This window comes from Anas acuta, chromosome 5, assembly GCF_963932015.1.
Source record: "Anas acuta chromosome 5, bAnaAcu1.1, whole genome shotgun sequence".
NCBI classification, from domain to species: domain Eukaryota; kingdom Metazoa; phylum Chordata; class Aves; order Anseriformes; family Anatidae; genus Anas; species Anas acuta.
The window spans coordinates 59744250-59762875 of record NC_088983.1 but is presented as its reverse complement, the minus strand read 5'-3'; the positions used below and the strand labels follow the sequence as shown (position 1 = coordinate 59762875).

Here is an 18626-nt window from a genome sequence, read left to right as displayed (position 1 = left end):
CATTTAAAATTACTGAGAGCTGAGAAGAACAGCCCTGTAGTCAGTGTTGAAAATATTCAACCCCAGAGAGCAAGTGAGAAATTCAAGTCCACTTCTAAGAGCGTGATGCTGTAACAAATACATTGCATGATACTTCTTGCATCCGTGAGGCACTGAGTCAGCCTTGATCCTCTTTATGTTCATGTAGCTCAACTATCTCGATACAGATCCCTGTCTGGCAGGCAATGGGGAGGGCTGGGGAAGTGCAGCGTATCTGTCAGTTGCAGCAGACAAGAACATCTTGTACTTGAGCTGCTTGTTGAGTAGGTTTGAGAGGCAGACAAACCGGCAGACTAATTACATTTTTTAACCATGGTACTCAAAAGTAAAATCCTTGTAACGTGCTACCAACTTGAATGTGCCTGTGCACGATACCAGATTATCCCCATCAATACCAAGAATAATATGTTAACTCTACTAAAAAAAGTATCATGGAAAAAGTTAATACTCAAAAATATTCCAAGAGGTTCCAGCATTCTCCTTTCTAAGACAATCATGACCAAAACCAAAAGATACCTCTGCAGGCTGGAGTAACAGGGTAAGGAGACAGACTGAACCAGCTCACTAAATCCATCTTTGCTGAGCAACAGCCTGAAGGGATAACAAAGCAGCCTGCAACAACCTGAAGGGCACTTTGACAAAGGAGGGAAAAGCACAGCAAAACAAAGCAGCACGTAAATAGGAAAAATGGGTTGAAAGAAGATGGTGAGGCTACAAAGTATTCCACTCTGGAATGCTGCCTCAAAGGAAGAGATGTTCATCCCATATAATCCCCCGAATAACCCTGGAAAGGCCTCCCAGCAGCAGGAGGAAGTACAAAATATACCTTTTATCATTTCTAGCTTCCAAAATTGGTAAGAAATTGTTAAGAATGATGCCTCATCCGATAAGCCAGAGGCTCTGGGTTAAAGCAACACCCGTCCTTAATACTATCAAGAACTGTGTGCATGTGTGAAGAAAAGAATGAACTGCATTTTCTGAGCAAGTAGCAAGGAGAATGACTCATGCTAGTGGTCATTACACAAGAACACCAAGAGCACCATAACGTCACGCTCAGAAGCAAGCATATATTGCACAGGGAAAATAAACCAAGCACCTTCATAATCCAGTAGCTGCATTAAATCCCATGACATCTGCCTAAGTATCTATGGGTTTTTAAAGGCAGCTTTTTAGCCTTGCCAATCTCCCACACCTGAAAGAACTGTATATGATGGGGCTGAGAAGCTGCTGAGGGTTAAGAATAAGGCAAAGAACAAGCCATGTTAACTTCTGTTTTCAAACTTTCTCCACCTGCTTTCAAGACTTCTCTACACCAGATACTTATATTAGTTCCTTGCTGGTCCTTCACATGATCTTGCACTGCTGACACCACTGCTCAAAGTAAACATCTGAGGGAACTTGCTACAACTCAGAAACTCAGAATCTTAGTTGATTTCAGGCTGCAAACTTTTGCAGAGCTAATAAAACAACACAGCTATAAACACGCACACCCCCAAAAAAATAAAAAAAATAAAAAAAGGAGGTAGATTTCAATTTGCCTGCTGCATGTCCCTGAATGAGTCAACTGTGCAGGGAAAATACCTCCAAGTTAGCACAATGTCAAGCTTATGCTTCTTCCAGACCCGAGCTGTCTCTAAGCACACGCAGCTCTGATGACCATGGAGGACACAACCCAGCAAGAGTCAAGCAGCTCAGAGTCTTGGCACTGTGCTCCTCTTGGACAAAGAGCACTGATAGCATATTCTCTTACAAGGGTGTCTTTTCCTTTGTGCACCCAACCAGTGGCACGGTCTGCAAGGCAAGGAGAGGAAAGCAAAGGCACTTAGCCCCAGCACACCCACCCCGGTTGGTGATGCCACCCGAGGCATGGTCAGAAGGCAGCTCTCGGTCTCCACTGTGTCCCCACAGCAGGATGCAGGGGTGTGAGCCTGTACCACAGTTTACACTGAATTACGCAGCCCTCAAGTGTCTGTTCACCAGTAGATGCAGATTATTAGTGAAAATCTCAACAAGGGGGAGTCCTGAATAAATGCTACCTGTTTACCTATAGGCAAGCCAAGCTTTTGGGTGAGCAAATCATGCATATTATCCCAGGAATACAAGTTACTGAGCTATAAATAGCTAAAAATCTACTACTAGTACTAGATAAGACAAACCTAGGAATACGTTTGTTTGCATAAGTTGTAGCTGATTTTATTTGGTAAGAATATAAATGTCCTAATTTGGTTTTAAAAATAAAATCAATTGTAAATTTATTTAGAGCAACTTACCTGCCTGCTTGATGTACATCACTGGGCCCGTATCGATCGTTTGAGGTAGAACTCATTCCAAATTGTATCGAGCTCCTTCATTAGCAAATTTTTAGCAGAACTCATGCTGTGGTTCTAGGCCAGAAGTATGCAAGGCTCCACTTAGGGACTACAGAACTAGAGTGGGGGAGTGTTAGGAAGAGGACAAGGTTTCTCCAACAGAGAATATTTAAAACCAGCAATAATATGAATTATGTTTTGGATAAGAGAGCCATTTTTCAAACAACAAATGAGAAAAACTAAGAGTGGAAAGAGCCTACGTGCATTGATTGGGGAAAAACAATCCAGTTGGTGAAGATAAGAATGGAGTGAATAATTCATAAGTAGTACAGTGCATGGGTCATTTCAATAGGCACTTTGGTTTGTGGAATTAAGTGCCTAAAATAGCTCAGCAATGCACAGAGCACCTCCGAGGCAGCGGATGGCGAGGCGGCTCATCTGGCTTGCCAGCGAGGCCACCCCGCTGTTACTGTGGTTACCAAAGGCCTGTGGTTCCCATGCCTACCAGGCCTCTCATGCACGCCTGGCGATTCCTCACCAGCTTCTGTGGCTGTTTTGAACGGGGAAAGAATCCTCATGCTATGCCAGCGTTCGCCCTGAGACTAAAGGTCTGCAACATGCAGGTGGGCTCGGCCGCGGGAAGGAGCAGCTGGTGGCTCTGCCGCAGATCCTTACCTCACTCTGCCTCGTGGCTGACACCACGCTCTCCCCTTCATGTGAGGGAACACCCCTGCCATGGAGAGGAAACACAGGAAAGAGTCAGAAATGAGGAGTGCTCATTGCCCTGACAAAGGAGGTGGCACTCGGGGGTGCCTTCACATCCCCGACCCAGAGGGGTACATACGTAGCAACTCTCTCCTCATTGGGGCTGTATTCCAAGTTCAATATAAAAATGCTTCTGACTGAGCAATGAATAATAATAAAAACAAAAAGCACAACTTTCACGTTTGGCACCTTGCAAGTACCCAGCTGGCTCTGTGTTTCAAAATCAGCTTTAACCTTTCCCGTCGGGGCATCAGCTCCTCCTGTGCTGTGCCCTTGCACACAGTTCATGCCCTGCGCCACCCTGCAGCATCACGCAGCTTGTGCAGGTCACTCACGAATTAGAAATGGAGTGGGTGAAAACAAACCTAATGCAGTGAATGCCCCTTCCCATCCACGCTGGCTAAAACAACATTTAGCTTGAGTGCGGCTAAAACAACATTTAGCTTGAGTGCAAGTCCTGGCTTTTCCTTGTTTTTTTTTACTTCATCCCCTACTCTGCCTCCCCCACCTCTGTTTGCTGTAGCTGATGGCACTCACCCGACTCACTACCCACACATCTAGGAATTGTTTTTTACAAACAAGTCAGCATTACAGACCACTCTGTCTTTAAAGACCTTTTTTCTAAATAGATTTTTATAGGCAACCATTTGCTCAAGCTCTTCTTTAAGCAAAGAAATGCCCCGGGACAGCAGTCTATCTCATACTCGGGAGAGAAAGTACGCCTCACCCAGAAGCTCCCAGAGAGCAATGATATCGTTGGAATCAACGCACTTCCACCATCAGTTCATTTCATCCTTTCTCCCTTTATTTTTATGCAATTTTGTGCCTGTTGTGTGGCAATACACACTAGGAAAGACTTCCAGAAGTGCTTAGTGATTTCTGGTAATTCGCTGTCATTATCTCCAATTGGAAATCTCCTTCAGGCCAGGTTTTCATAGGCTGGCACTCCGATCCTATTATAACAGATGATAAGAGATCTCCATGTTGAGGACTTCAGATAAAAAGGTTTCTCAGGACAAAAGATTAAAGTCACTACCAAGTATAGTTTATTCACTTTTGATGGAAAAATTCTCACCCTTCTCCCACAGAGAGCGGCCCTTTCTAGAGGAACTGATGTAGCTATGTTAGGTGAACAAGACCATAATTTGGATAAATAGAAAAATCTACAACTACAGCCCACCCATCGTTCTCACCTCATCCTCCCTCCTGCCATTTGCTACATGTTGGACTCGCTTGGTCTGCAAGGTTAATCCTTGCCATCTCAGTATTCAATCTGACAACCCTATCCGTTCCTTTGGAATTCCAGATTTCAACACATCCCTTCATTTTGCCTCAGCCAGAGGCTTCAATACTGGTAGCTGTGCAGTCAAAATTAAACCAACATACTTAAGAAAAACCTGCTGTACCCTCTGAGCCTCACCATCACCTCACCTATGGAACAGAAATAGCATCTGCTTCTTTTGCCTTACAGAACAGTTGCAAATTGGTTTTTAAATTAACATTTCAACAGCACTTTCAAGGCATAAAATGTTGCACACTGTTAAGTGTTAGTGTTATGCAATATTTCAGGTTCTTTGTAGTGCAGGTAGATGCATAATATTCCACAAAGCTATTCCGAATAAAGGATATTTCCTTTGTGGTGGAGGATAGCATTCAGAAACAGAGTTAGCTCTTCAGCCACAGTTCACATCATACCTGCATGTGCACTTGAATAAACTAAAGATATGCAAATACACCATGGCTGATACAGCCGTAATGCAGCAAGCAGTAAGAGATGAGAGTCTGCTATTATCCCACAAGATGCTGAGAGTACCGCAGGACACAAGTTAAACAGTTGCATAACATTGCTGGCAAACTTCTCAAAATACCCTAAATTCCTTTCATCTTCTGTAGAAAGCAATTTTCCTCTGGGTTCAGGCTATGACTTACCTTGTGTTTCTTTTCTAATCTTTTCTTCGGCAGCTTCAGTTAACCTTGAATGCTTGAGACATTGTTTTAAGTAGAATTGTTTTCCTCGTTGCTTATGCAACGTACCTCACAGTAAGCATTTCAAGGCCTCGTTCTTTCAGCACCACACAACTTTTACAGTCCATCCCTCCCCAAAAGCCCCAGCTATAGGAGTTAACAGAGAGTGGTCCTGAGTTCAGCTCCCCAGCACCAGGGAAGACAGTGGCTCTTACAGTAGTTACCTGCAAAAGGCTGTCAGGAACCCTTCTGAACTGCTGTGAGCTGGCCGACCATGCTGTGTGATTAACCCCACAGCACTGCCCCTGGAGCACGCTCTGCAGGAGTTTCACAGCTGCTAACAATGACTCTGGCTTGGGGGAGGGAGAATTGCTGTGTGGAACTGATAGCCGGGTTAGTATCACAGGTGTTATACATCCTTCTCATAAGTTAAGCCTTAATAATGTAACAATGAGGACTTCTTTCTTTGTCATCTCACATGTAAGTGCACAGTTTCTGCATGTCTGTTGGTATGCAGTGGCGTAGTTAGATTAGGTACAGTGAATATACTCAGGAGGAGAAAATATTTTACCAGGGAAAGAAAGTGTGATATAATCCTCTCCTTTAGATCAGGACAGTGCTGTCAGCAAGGAGAGTGGGCATGTGCACTAACTGCCCTGTACTGAGTACTGTGATAGGGACTCCTGGGACAGCAGGTGCCCTCTTGAGTTTGGGTTATGGCTGGGCTCTTCCTGAGGTTCTTTATAATCACAGTGTGTCTTTAATGACTGAACATCTCAGACTTGATTTGCCATATAGAGGTTGCAGTACCTTCATGGGCAAAATCAAGAACCAAATAGAGCTGCGCTGAGCCCCAAATGATTCCTTTTATGGAGACAAACGCAAATTCTGGAAGGCATCTTTGATATGTGAAATGTTGCCTAAGTTTACAAGAGTTACTTGAAAATCTTAAAAAAAAAAAAAAAAGGAACCCTAACTAGTGCTATCAAACTCTATAGCAAAAGGACATTTTGGGAGCAAAGGTCTTAAGGCATAGATCTAAACAGTTTTCAGAGAGTTTGAGAAGACACCCTAGGATACTTAGAACAAAGAGCAGGACAGAGGGAAAAAATAAATATCTCTCTCTACATTATCATATATGCACTTGTTTACAAAACTGTCAAATCTCGCCACAAAGAAAGTGAGATATTTCCTATGAGAAAAGGGAAATCTACCTGGGAATTGAAGTGCTTGACCACCTGAACAGGAGAGAGAATGCCAAAGGAGCAAACTGGCATAAAATGGCTACCTTCCTGGCTTACATGGCACATGTAAGAGTTAAGCCACAGAAACATAGGTATGAAAACTCGTCTCTTCAGAGAGATAGTAAAACAGATACTGACATAGAGGGGGTGATAAAATGCCAGATAACATCACCATAACCCCTTCATTCCCTGGACTGATAAATACAAAAACACAGCAGAGAAGGGTTCTGTAGGTAGGAGGCTATAGCAAGTGTATCTTGTACTTGGGAACAAGTGAAGCAGAAGACCGTAAAGGCAAATTACCACTAATAAAAGCTGAGGCAAAAGTTTGTGCTGCAGAGCGCTTCTGGTCGGTGTTTGGACTAGGAATCGGAGTGTCTCATGCAGCTACACTGCACAGATCAACCTGCATTCAGGCAGTACGTGCCATCTCCTATCCATGGTCCCCATGTCACTGTACTGTGCAAATACCTGGGAGCCCATTGCTACATTGTGAGCACCAGAAGTGAGGCAGGTGATCCCCCTGGCTGGCCACAAGTCCATCCTCCTGGTAAAACCTCCTTGCAGAGAGCAATGTCCCCAGCAAGATGCCTCTATCTGGGAGGAGCAGCCCTGGCAGACCTGGAGGGGAAGAGAGAGGCTGTGTCAGGCAGAAGGAAATGCAGCACAGAACAGAAGTCAAGGGCTAGAATGAGCCCTTCATCTCCTTGCTTAGAAGAGGAAAAGCCCTGGAAACACAGTGCTGTGAAGTCACAGGAAGAATTTGAGGATGCAGCAATGTCATACCAGGGCCATTTCTTTAAGTCCTGTCTTCACTGCACACCCGAACAGCTCACCTCTGTAGGTTGATGTCTTCTGGGTCGTCCCCTTAGTCATATGTAGGAGCCACCAGCATCCAATTGACTGCCCCTACCAGCTGTTGGTGACTTCTCGTGGAAGACAAGCAGGTAGATTTCACTCCCTGTCTGAGGGTGGTTATGTAGCCAGCCTAGCCACATTTTAAACTATTAAAGATTCGACCACTGCTTGTTCTAATTTGTCTCAAAGAAGCAGCATCATTGTCTGAATACAAACATGATCTGGCACACACCACAAATATCTTGGCTTCAAAACCACAGGGAGAAAAGTCTTCCTCTTTTATTAGGTTAGGAAGGTCTGTATTCAGGACAAAGCCTCACTGAGTATTTCAAGTGTTTCCTTGTGGAGTTTTACACTCAATGCTTCCACACACTGGAGTTTTTCTTGCAAAACATAAGAAAAGATGTGCTCTTTCTAGTGGAGCTGGAGACCAACAGGCACTCTGCCTGCTCCATGCTTGTAACAATTTCATTTCTCCGGTGCTGGTGCATAGCTGAGGTTGGTGGCTCACTTGGGGCAGGCCCTGAAAAGATACAGAAATATGTCCCCTACTCTTTGACGAGCTTCTGGGATGATTCTAATGTGATGTAGGCTTGAGAGAGGCTGTACTTCTTAGAAGTACGAGCATGTGAATTTAGCCACTCTTGAGCAAGTGACTGTGCAGAAGCTGTAGCAAAAAAAGGAGAAATGGGAGTTGCTGCTCCACAGAGAGTCCCAGGACTCACGTAGCCTACAGCTAAAATCACTGTAAGGAATCCCTAAGTTAACAGCTTCAAGAGTGTGCACACACATACATGCATTTGAGAGATTAAAACTTGTCAATCAATCCTCTTTCTATTTTCATATTTCTAAATGCAAAAGGTGAGGCTTGGGCTAAGATACATACCTAGTTTCATCTGTCTGCACTTGATCATAACCACAAGCACGTGTGTGACTTATTCATTTTTGAAGGAGAAAAATAAAAATTACATCTAGAAAATAGGAAGCCTCAGGACTAAGCATATTTTGCAAGTCTTTGGGTTTTCCCAGTTGGATTCGCCTAGCTCTAGTCAGGAATTCCCCTCTCTTGTCAAGGCATTGCATAAGAAATGTTTTTTCCCACAACGAAGGACTGGCAGCGAGTCAGAGAGGGAGGAAGTGTCATATCTCAGGAGAGAAAATAGCATCCAGAACAAAGGTGGTGAGGCGAGATCCAGAATATCATAGCTCACGATGCTGCCACCAGGCATCGCGAAAAAATTCTTCTTTTCAGTTGAGAATAGAAAGTGTGCATAGTGCACAAAAAGTTGCCTGCCTTACAAGAAAGGGCTAAAAAAACTAGTAATTATGAGCAGTTGTAGAAAAAGTTGCCTGGTTTCATTTGTCATGCTCCAGTGTATGAAATATTACATGACCTACTTGGTTTATTTAATTCTAGAACATTTGACAGAACTGACAGCATAAATGTGTGTGGCATCATCTGAAAATGAGATTAATAATTATATTGATTTTATGCAGTAACAGAACGAGAATATAAGAACATGAGTCTAGGACCCATGGAACATTTGGATCTTTAAGAGATGTTAGCTTAGAAAAGAAGGAAAGCATCTGCAAATTTCCAAATCCATAGCTGTCTGTGATGGATAGGGCAAAAGCAAACAAGCCTAAAATGTAGCACAGCTGATTTATGTTAGATATTAGGAAGAAAAAATTACAGCTAGATCACGGTGAAGCAAGACTTCTTGCAAAGAATCTATAATATTCACCATTGGAGGTCCTTAAAAACAGCCTATATAGTTGGGGAATGATCAGACTGTGCTTTGGGTTAAAGGACTGACTCGATTATGTTTGTAGGCCCTTATCAAGCCTATGTTACTACAGTCCCTAGAAGAGATGGAAAACTCCCTTTCAGCACTTACAGCTCCTTCTGTAGCGTCCCATATACCTAGCTGCAGAAGTCTTGGGGCACATTTGGATCAGGAATCTATAAATGTTAAGATGAGAATTTCCCACTGAGCTGTTGCTGAGCAATATGAACCATTTCTAACTCCCACCATACTGTCTCCACACAGTTCCCACTACCCAGACTAGGGAGCTAGCAAAGAAGCTTGCAAAATAAATTCACATCTCTGCTCTGATCGTGCATAGTGTTCCTATTAAATTGCAAGATTTAATCTAACCTAAATGAAACTGGAAAACTTGCGTAAGCATTCCAATCTCTGCCTGGTGACCAGCTGGCTGGCCATGCGGTCACAGACAAATACTGTATATACCACACTTCCAGTTCTGATGAAGCCTTGCTTCTCTCTGTAACTACCTTGTCAAAGCACACGGCTGCCTGCTAGGACTAACATTTGAGAGAGGTGCTTCTAATTTATTTATTGCAACGTCAACGCCGAATAACTTAAGCATATTCCCCACAGATGACTGCACATTTTTTTTAACATGCTATTTCACGTCTGCGTGCCACTAAGCATTCCAAGATTTTTTTGCAAGCTGTCATATATATTTTTTTGGCATTACATAACCGTTTCATCCGTGAGCTGCCAGTGGACTTCTCTTCTGATTCTGGAGCAAGCTTTGTTTATCTCTAAGCTTACTTCTTCAATTTGTCTCAGCTAAGAAGCACAAATTTGAACAACCTTGTGACTGAGCCAGTATGTTCACTGAAGTGAGTTTCTCTGTTGATTGTCTTATCTTATTGAAAAAAGAAACTCATTGGAAAAAGATGGACTGCCAAGATGGTCATCTGTCCCTTCACAGACAAGAGCTGGGAGGTTACATTTGATTGTGCCCTCATATACTGGTTTCACACCTACAAAAGCAGAACTGGATTTTTCCCCTTGCAAATACTTTCAATTTCATAGTCATCACTCAAAGAATCTCCAAACATCTTACATTAGGATGCTTAATGAAATGTTGCCAAGGTGGGTTTTTGACAAAGTCTTTGCTTTTGCTCACTTTCACAGCATTAGCTGGTTGCTAGCTACTGTGCCTACATTTAGTCATTTGATCAGTCATACAGATTCAATATTTCTCTCCAAAATTCAGCAGAATTACTTGCACATTTGAAATGAGTCATTTGTTTGAATCAGGGTCCATATCTCTAAGAAAGCCTGGAAAATCAGTCTTGACAAATAAAGTTGTAATAAAGCTGAGTATTTTAAAGCAGCTTTCATTTAACCCAAACTTTGGCTGAGCTGTGCAAAAAAGATTTGTCTCAATTATTAAACATCTTGGTAATACACGGGCTAAGTTTTAGAGTGGTTAAAATATAGCTTTCAGAATAAAATAAACAATCCAAGCTCAGTGATTCAAGTCACAGGCAAATATCCGCTTCATGCAGATGTAACAGCTGTTTCAGAGATAAACCTTGAACAAATGAACAACTGTAAATACTGGTAAAGCCCTTGGCCTCATGAATGGAAATCATGTGGTTTTATGCAGGACTAGCAAAAAGCACAGGGGTCTGGCTATATCTGAAATACTGATGTTTTGCAGGAACAAACTCATAGGTTACCAGCAGTGATCTGAAACGCTTCTGAGACTAGCTTGCTCCTGCAAGATAGACAGCATTTAGCGTTCATGGACTTACTGAAAGATTACTAGACCTGGGACTTCTTTTTGGTGGAAAAAAAGGAAAAAAAAATGAATATTGGATCTCACTCGAGTCATAACTTGTATTTCTAGAGGCACTGCAGCACTAATGGCTCCATCACTTCTCCCTTGGAGGGCAAAGATGTATGAGGAGAATGTTTTCATCTCTCATTTCAGTCTTGCCAAGCCCTGGGCTCTCCCACTGGGGAGGAAGCAAATGACGTTCAGAGGTTCTGCTCATACTGACTAAGACAACTTCTTATCTCCTGTGCTTTTTTGGTTCAAGAGGAACAGGATGGTTATGATCTAGTAAATTAAGTATTTTTTCATCAAAACCATAACTCACCAGAACAGACCATTAGAAAGACAGGGTGCCACTTCTATAGGAAATTTTCTGATGATTCAAGCAAAAGGCCATCTTCCTCTGCCTTTCATGGTTGAGGGAAGGGTAGGATTTCCTGAATTTCCCTGCAAGAAGACGGGAATTAAAGAATCACTTTTTAAAAAATACTTCTGTTAGCAGTTGCAAAGGGAGAGGCTGGAAAATCTCCTCTAAGTGTGACCTGTTCCTTTTCTCCCCTCTAGCCTGAGTCACAATTGTTAAATGATTCTGAGCAGTATCAAAGGAGAAGAGCACCCGTCTGCGGCATGCAGCTTCTACCAACTCACTCTGAATGTGTGATGAATTATGAATGGTATGTTGTGCAGATCCCTATTTCCTAGAGAACAACCTCTGAGTTTACTGAAACTTGACTAGTAAAAGCTGTGCTGCTTCTGCTGCCACCAACTTTCCCTGCTTATGGTCCACGAGTGGTGTCTCTTGTATCAAAGACTCAGCCAAGGCCTCCCTTCACAGGTACACATGCTGGGAGGCAAAAAAATGGGTCAGTGCTGGAGGCTAAGAGCCTCAGTCATCCAATTTCTGTCCCGATGCTTAAATCAACAGCCTTCGCTGCCCATCTGTATTGAAATCTGGCAATTCCAAGCACTGTATCAATGCATTCTAGTGGGTTACTGGGCTTACTTGCTTACAGCAAACCATAAAAAGGTTTCTTATCTCTGAGATCGGAACTATCTCAGAAATGCAAGATGAAATACGGTTTTAAAAAGTAATTCCCAGAAGTAGGCAGTCACACCTATATATTTAATACTGTCTGGTCTAATCCTCGGACCTTTTTCTGAATGAGCCTAGTCTCCTAATCCTCGTGTATTGCAAGGTTTAGTCATGTTTTTAAGGTACTGGACTTCTGTTTCCTTTCCATGCTGAATGGAAATTTACTGGCTCATTATTCATGGGCGGCTAGGTCTGATTCTGTTATCTTGTACCGTTTACAGCTCTGTGACGCTGGTGTGAAACACTACTATTCTGAATTAATTGGCACTTCATATTCACACTGGACTGACAAAAATGGCTAGGTTAGATAGTGGAGTAGAGTAGTGAAGAAGCACGCCTTACATATACACACAGTAAATATATATATATATATATAAAATCAGAGGCAATAAAAATTAGATGGTGAAATTCTCCACTTATGGGCATGATGCACTTTAGCTGCTTTCAGGATGGACTTGTTAAAAAATACCTGTCACAATTCTAGATTATGTAATTTTTTTTTTCTCTCTCCAAAATGAAGGCATTTTAACATAAATATATTTTAATTAAAGCATCTTTTTTAAAATCTCCTCTCTGCCTTCTCTTATAGCTTCTGCAGTTTTGGACAATCTGAAGTGCTCCTTTGTTGGCATTAAAGCCAGAAAGAAGCAGTGGCAGCACCATCTCTAGGCTAAGTAAAAATCATTCACATGTGTCAAAGCAAATAAAAGAGTTTTGATCACTTCAAACACATTACCTAGGTATTTTATTTAATTATAGTAAATTTTAGCTGCTGTTGTGGAACTCAATAACACATGGCATCACTTGATAAAATCCTCGCTTTTCTCCCCATTCAGGTCTTAGGAAGAAGAGATATTCTGTTGTACAATGTATGGAGAAGGAAAACTAAGAACCTCTAAATATCACAAGAGCAATCCACTGGTTTGATTAGGGTTTAGGCAATTATTAGTGAAATAAAGAGGATGTATTTTCAAAGACATTAGAACACATCCAAGTCCCAGAGTCTTCACTAGATTTCACCAACTTTGCTCACCTCTGGACTTGACTAGCTATAATGTCAGGCATGGTGGCTGATCTTTATTGGCCTTTTTGATAGAGAGCCAGGGAAGGTTCCTTTTTTGAGCTCTTTGGTATGAATGAATGCTCATCACCCATAGCCACTGAATAACTATTGGTTTTGTTTACAGCTTGGTAGGTCTTATATCAAATAATTAATGAGGAAAATATTCAGAAGAAAAAAGGAATCAGGGCAATAAAAATTTGGGACCACCAATCTAAATCTATGCCAATGATATAGAGGCTGATCTCCATTGCTGTCTCCTTTCAGTGCACGCAAGTTTACTACTACAGCAAAAACAAGGTCTTTTCAATACCAGAGCATGTATTGGCTACAGACCTTTTTTTTTCTTACCTGAAACAAAATAGGTTTTATGATTAGAAAGCAATTCAACAGTGATAACAAATTCTGATTGGGATCTTTCTTGTCAATACTGTTGTTGTGCCATGGTTCTATGAAACCTTGATAGCAAACCCGCGCTTCCAAAGCATTTAAGAAAACACCTGTGAAAAAACTCTGCATGTTGTTAAATGCAGACAGAAGGAAGCAAACGCCTCACTCATTCAGTGAATACTTCTCTGTTCTGCTGAACTGATGACTAAGAGATCTCAATTCCCCTCTGAAGCCAAGGTGCGCACACAGGGGCTAACCGCAGGAGAGATTATGGGTGTGATGTTCTCTGCTGGTAGCACTGTTAGCATATACCACTGCAGAGAATTTAAATGTCCTGACAGAATTGTTTATTTCTTCCCTTCCATACAACAAAATATCATTTCTCAACATCGCTGCTGGGCAAGATCAGCCTGAAGGTTGTCCTAAGCCCCAAAATCTCACTCAGGAGAGGTATTCATACACCTGAAGAGGAGAACTGCATTTTCAGTCAGCATACAGGGGCCTTTTTCACAGACCCCTTAAAATGCAATATGGTTTTATTCCCTTCTCTGCTTCTTATCAGCGAGTTCTACCTGGCTTAATGAAATGTCAGCATTTCCTTCTACAGCTTAAATTCTCAGGGATCTATGACTCTACAGTAAAAATCTGCTCCAGGCCAAAATGGAGCAGACGTGCTCTGAGGCTGCTGGAAATATTTTCCTGAGTTCCTGCTGAAAAATGCTTTTTGTTTCTTGTTTTACTCAGACAATTGGGCTACTAACCCCTGCTTAATTATGCTCTGAGCATTAAAAATATACATAAACTGACTTTGATCACTTTAAAAGACTCCTCAACTTATTTTTTAGGGAGACTTTTGAAAATGAACAATAAAATGAAAACTTATAGAACCTGTACACATTTATCTGCGATCACAAAACACATAAACACCGGGATTTTTTTAACCTATTTTACAGATGGAGAAACTGTGCATGGAGAAAATTCCCTGCTTTACTAAGAATCAGATAAATAGATACCAGAAGTCCTGCCTCTCAATTTTCCTAACCTCTCGTCTGTTTGTCTTCCAGTCAGTTTATATTAAGCATTGATTTTAGCACATATTAACATGTACGTCAGACCACCTATACTTAGGTGGTCTAATCACCTGAGGATACTCTGATAGCCTTAAGCATTTAAGGGAAGGTACTAGTTTTCTTTACATGTGACAAGGGGTAACCTTCTTGTCTCTTTGGCAGCAAGGTTGGATTTGAAATGCAGAGGAGTCTGTTTGCTTCATATCCTTCCAAGCTTATTTGTTTCTTCTTGGCTGAATACTGGCACAAGCTGCCTTAACCTTGGAGATATCCAGGTGTGGACCAGGGAAGGCCCTGAGCATACAGAATCACAGAATCATCTAGGTTGGAAGAGACCTCCAAGGTCACCGAGTTCAACCTCTGACCTAACACTAACCAGTCCTCCACTAAACCATATCCCTAAGCTCTACATCTAAACGTCTTTTAAAGACCTCCAGGGATGGTGGCTCCACCACTTCCCTGGGCAGCCCGTTCCAGTGCCTAACAACCCTTTCGGTAAAGAAGTTCTTCCTAACATCTAACCTAAACTTCCCCTGGCACAACTTTAGCCCATTCCCCCTCATCCTGTCACTAGGCACGTGGGAGAACAGACCAACTCCACCTTGTTACAGCCTCCTTTAAGGTACAAACTGATCCAACTTCAGTATCTGGTCCAACTTTGAATGTGAACCAAATGTTGTATCTTATGACCTCTAGAGTGCCCTTCCAACCTAAATTATTCTGTTGTTGTGTTCTCTGCCAGTTTCCCTCCCTATTAAATGGCTCACCTTAAACTGTGATGAATACTTTCAAAGGACTCTGTTTGCTAATAGGGAAGGTCAAGTGCAGTTTTGCACTATGTCTACCCAGGAAAGCAGACAGGAGAAACTCCTTGATTGCAGGAGAGCTTTGGTTGCATGAAGCAGAGGTTATTTTTAACTGGTCCTTTGTCAGCAATTCGTTTCAGATTACTGCCCTGCATTTGCTGACAACAGGCAATCCAAAGAAACTCGTTCTTTGTAATTCCTTCTTTGGCTACACTGTTGAAAAAGGGACATTGTGAATAATGGAACACTATGAGAACACTTAAATATTTTAAATAATATGGTTGATCATGCTCAAGAGAACAATGAAATAACATCATATATAACTTCTTTTGTCAAACATACACAAGAGACAAACAGAAAGATAACGGATGTAAGGAGGTAAATGGGAAGAGGTATTATTATTAACACACTGCTCCAACACAGAAGCAGGTTTCTTAGATGTACAAAACCTACTTGATTTATTAAAGGAGGACTGAGCAGACAAACTGTGGTTATTAGAATTGTGAATTTTGGCCTGACTGTCTCCCTCAGTTATCTTGGAATATAACCAAGAGATCTCCTTTAGGCTGAGAAAAGCCTGAGGAAAGAAGGAACTGAAGCAGAAAAGGAAAATGCTCCTAAGACACTCATTGACTTTGGGGGCTGATACCATCTTCACTGTAACTTGATTAACCAAATTGCAATCAGACAGCCTTAAAAAAGATTGATTTAGTTTCTATGTGAGTCTTACAATGCAATGAAAATCTCTTGAAGAAAACCTTGTGTGGTAGAATCCAGTAGATCTGTCTCCTTTTGGATCAGCTGACAGGTATATCCAAATCTTCTTACTTCTCTTCTCTGACTGACTGCCCTAAAAAAATAATAATAATAATTTAAAAATTAAAGATTTTGAGAAGACAGTTGAGAACAAATTATTTACTACAGGAAAACGGTTTGACATGCGACTATTCCTTGACCTTTCTCTGGGGTTTGTTAATACAGTCTCGTGATGCCAACCAGGACTCAGATCCTTGCTGTAGAGTACCCTGAGACTGCCACTCATATTTAGCAGCACCTGAAGTGCCACAGCTCTCACTAAGCTGGGAGCAGGAGGCAGCCGCCACACCACTGACACAACGCTGTTGAAAGACGCCTGTGTGACAAATGTCCCAGAAGGTGTGCTCTATCTTAAGGACCAGAAAGTACCAGAAGACCCAGTTCAAGCAGGCAGAATTTAAGTATGTCCTTAACTTTAAATACCAAAGAGAGCTTGGGGATTCAAATGCTTGCTTAGGTTTACACTCATGCTGAAGTGCTCTCTGTATAGGAATGGACATAAGCATGTACTTACATACTGGTCTCCATCCCAGCTTGAATGTCAGGCTGTCTTCGCAGGTGAGACTTGGCATCTTAAGCCCACAGGAAGAAGGCTTGGCGTAATCTTCAGTTTTAACACGGTTCTTGTCTCTCCCTTCTGTAAGAATCAAAGCCCCTGTGCTTAACCTACTGTTTAACATTTCTCTCCTATCTTTCTTTCTACAGTATGTGGCATTTGCCTCCCTCTTCTTCATTCTGGTCTCCATCACCACCTTCTGCCTCGAGACCCATGAGAGATTTAACCCCATTGTGAACAAGACAGAAACTGAATTCATCGGGAATGACACCCAGGTGCGGCACTACAGGGAAGCAGAGACTGAAGCCTTTCTCACCTACATCGAAGGTGTCTGTGTGGTCTGGTTTACATTTGAGTTCTTGATGAGAGTCACTTTCTGCCCAAACAAGGTGGAATTTATCAAAAACTCTTTGAACATCATTGACTTTGTGGCCATACTGCCTTTCTATCTAGAGGTTGGACTCAGTGGCCTGTCTTCCAAAGCTGCTAAGGATGTCCTGGGCTTCCTCCGTGTAGTCCGTTTCGTGCGAATCCTGCGAATTTTCAAGCTGACCCGCCACTTTGTTGGGTTGCGGGTCTTGGGACACACCCTCCGTGCCAGCACAAACGAATTCTTGCTGCTCATCATATTTTTGGCATTGGGCGTCTTAATCTTTGCCACGATGATCTATTATGCCGAGAGAATAGGTGCTAAACCAAATGACCCTAGTGCCAGTGAACACACACACTTTAAAAATATCCCCATCGGCTTCTGGTGGGCTGTTGTCACCATGACGACCCTGGGCTACGGAGACATGTATCCTCAGACTTGGTCAGGCATGCTGGTGGGGGCCCTCTGTGCTCTCGCCGGCGTGCTGACCATTGCCATGCCTGTCCCTGTCATTGTGAACAATTTCGGAATGTATTACTCCTTAGCTATGGCTAAGCAGAAGCTACCAAAGAAAAAAAAGAAGCATATCCCGAGGCCACCCCAGCTGGGATCCCCCAATTATTGTAAATCTGTCGTAAACTCTCCACACCACAGTACTCAGAGCGACACTTGCCCACTGGCCCAAGAAGAAATTTTAGAAATTAACAGAGCAGGTAGGAAACCTCTTAGAGGAATGTCCATCTGACCGTTAACCTCCATCCCGCGTAGTGATTTAAGATTCAGCCAGACTGCTTTCTTAGAGCAATGGGTAGCACATTTATCCATTCTAGTCCCACCATCACACAGTGAATAATATGTGTGAAGTCTAGGTTGCAGGGACAAATGGTACAGTGGAGGCTGATCAGCAAAACTAAGGATGAGAGCACGCTCTAGGAGCCCAAACTTTGGTCCTGGTTAAGGGCATACAAGTCTCAAGATATTCTGAAGAGCTGTTACATCTAGTGGAAGAATTTTGAGAGTTCTACAGCTATTTTGCTGGACTGTGTAATGCATCTCAGAGGCTCCTGAGAGCTGAATGCTTCATAGAGCAGAGTAGGAGCCAAGTACTCAGCAATTACAGAGTTTTCTGACAAAACAGGGCTGGAATTTGAAACAGCCAGATGCTTTCTCATTTGTTCCCAATTGGGACCTTTCAGCTGTTTTAAATGGCAGATATTGTACATCTCATTACAGAAACTAGGTGCCTAGTAAGTTGAAGGGACAACTATACCATCATGCATATTCATGAGACAATCCCGTCTCTTTCTGATGATTAACTGCAAAGTAGAACAACAGCTCAAATTCTTGACACTAATATAAAATGACTCACTCTGAGACAAGACTAGATGTAAGGATGTTTATTCCATGGCATGCAAACCAATTATTCTATAATATTCCACTAGAATTTAGCATTTAGAGCTATGAAGAGTTTTGAACTACGTTTTCTAAACCATGCTCCTTTTGCAAGTATGGGTTGGTGAGCTATAGCTCTTTCAACCCTCTAGCAGCAAAGGCTGACTGGAAAAGGTCAGACTGGTCAATACTGGCCGGTTTGACCTGAACAGTGATCGCCTCATAATATGGTATTCTTATTTTTAATTACACTGATTCATGTCAGCAATAGGTGAAACCAGAGCAAAACTAATCAT

General features: G+C 42.2%; 1 protein-coding gene and 1 long non-coding RNA gene across 7 annotated transcripts in view; one reads left to right on the top strand and one right to left on the bottom strand.

The window, feature by feature from the left end:
* KCNC1 (potassium voltage-gated channel subfamily C member 1) overlaps nucleotides 1–18626 on the top strand; it is a 118686-nt gene that overhangs the window by 67013 nt on the left and 33047 nt on the right. For all 6 annotated transcript variants that reach the window (XM_068685152.1, XM_068685156.1, XM_068685155.1 and 3 more), the window contains exon 2: nucleotides 16718–17651. In XM_068685152.1, the coding sequence (XP_068541253.1) occupies nucleotides 16718–17651 (934 nt within the window). The remainder of the gene's footprint in view (nucleotides 1–16717; nucleotides 17652–18626) is intronic.
* On the bottom strand, nucleotides 10538–16801 carry LOC137857927 (uncharacterized). The gene is made up of 3 exons (XR_011097383.1): nucleotides 16527–16801; nucleotides 15927–16046; nucleotides 10538–11224 (listed from the first exon to the last, which is right to left on the bottom strand). It is a non-coding gene; the product is annotated as an uncharacterized lncRNA (long non-coding RNA).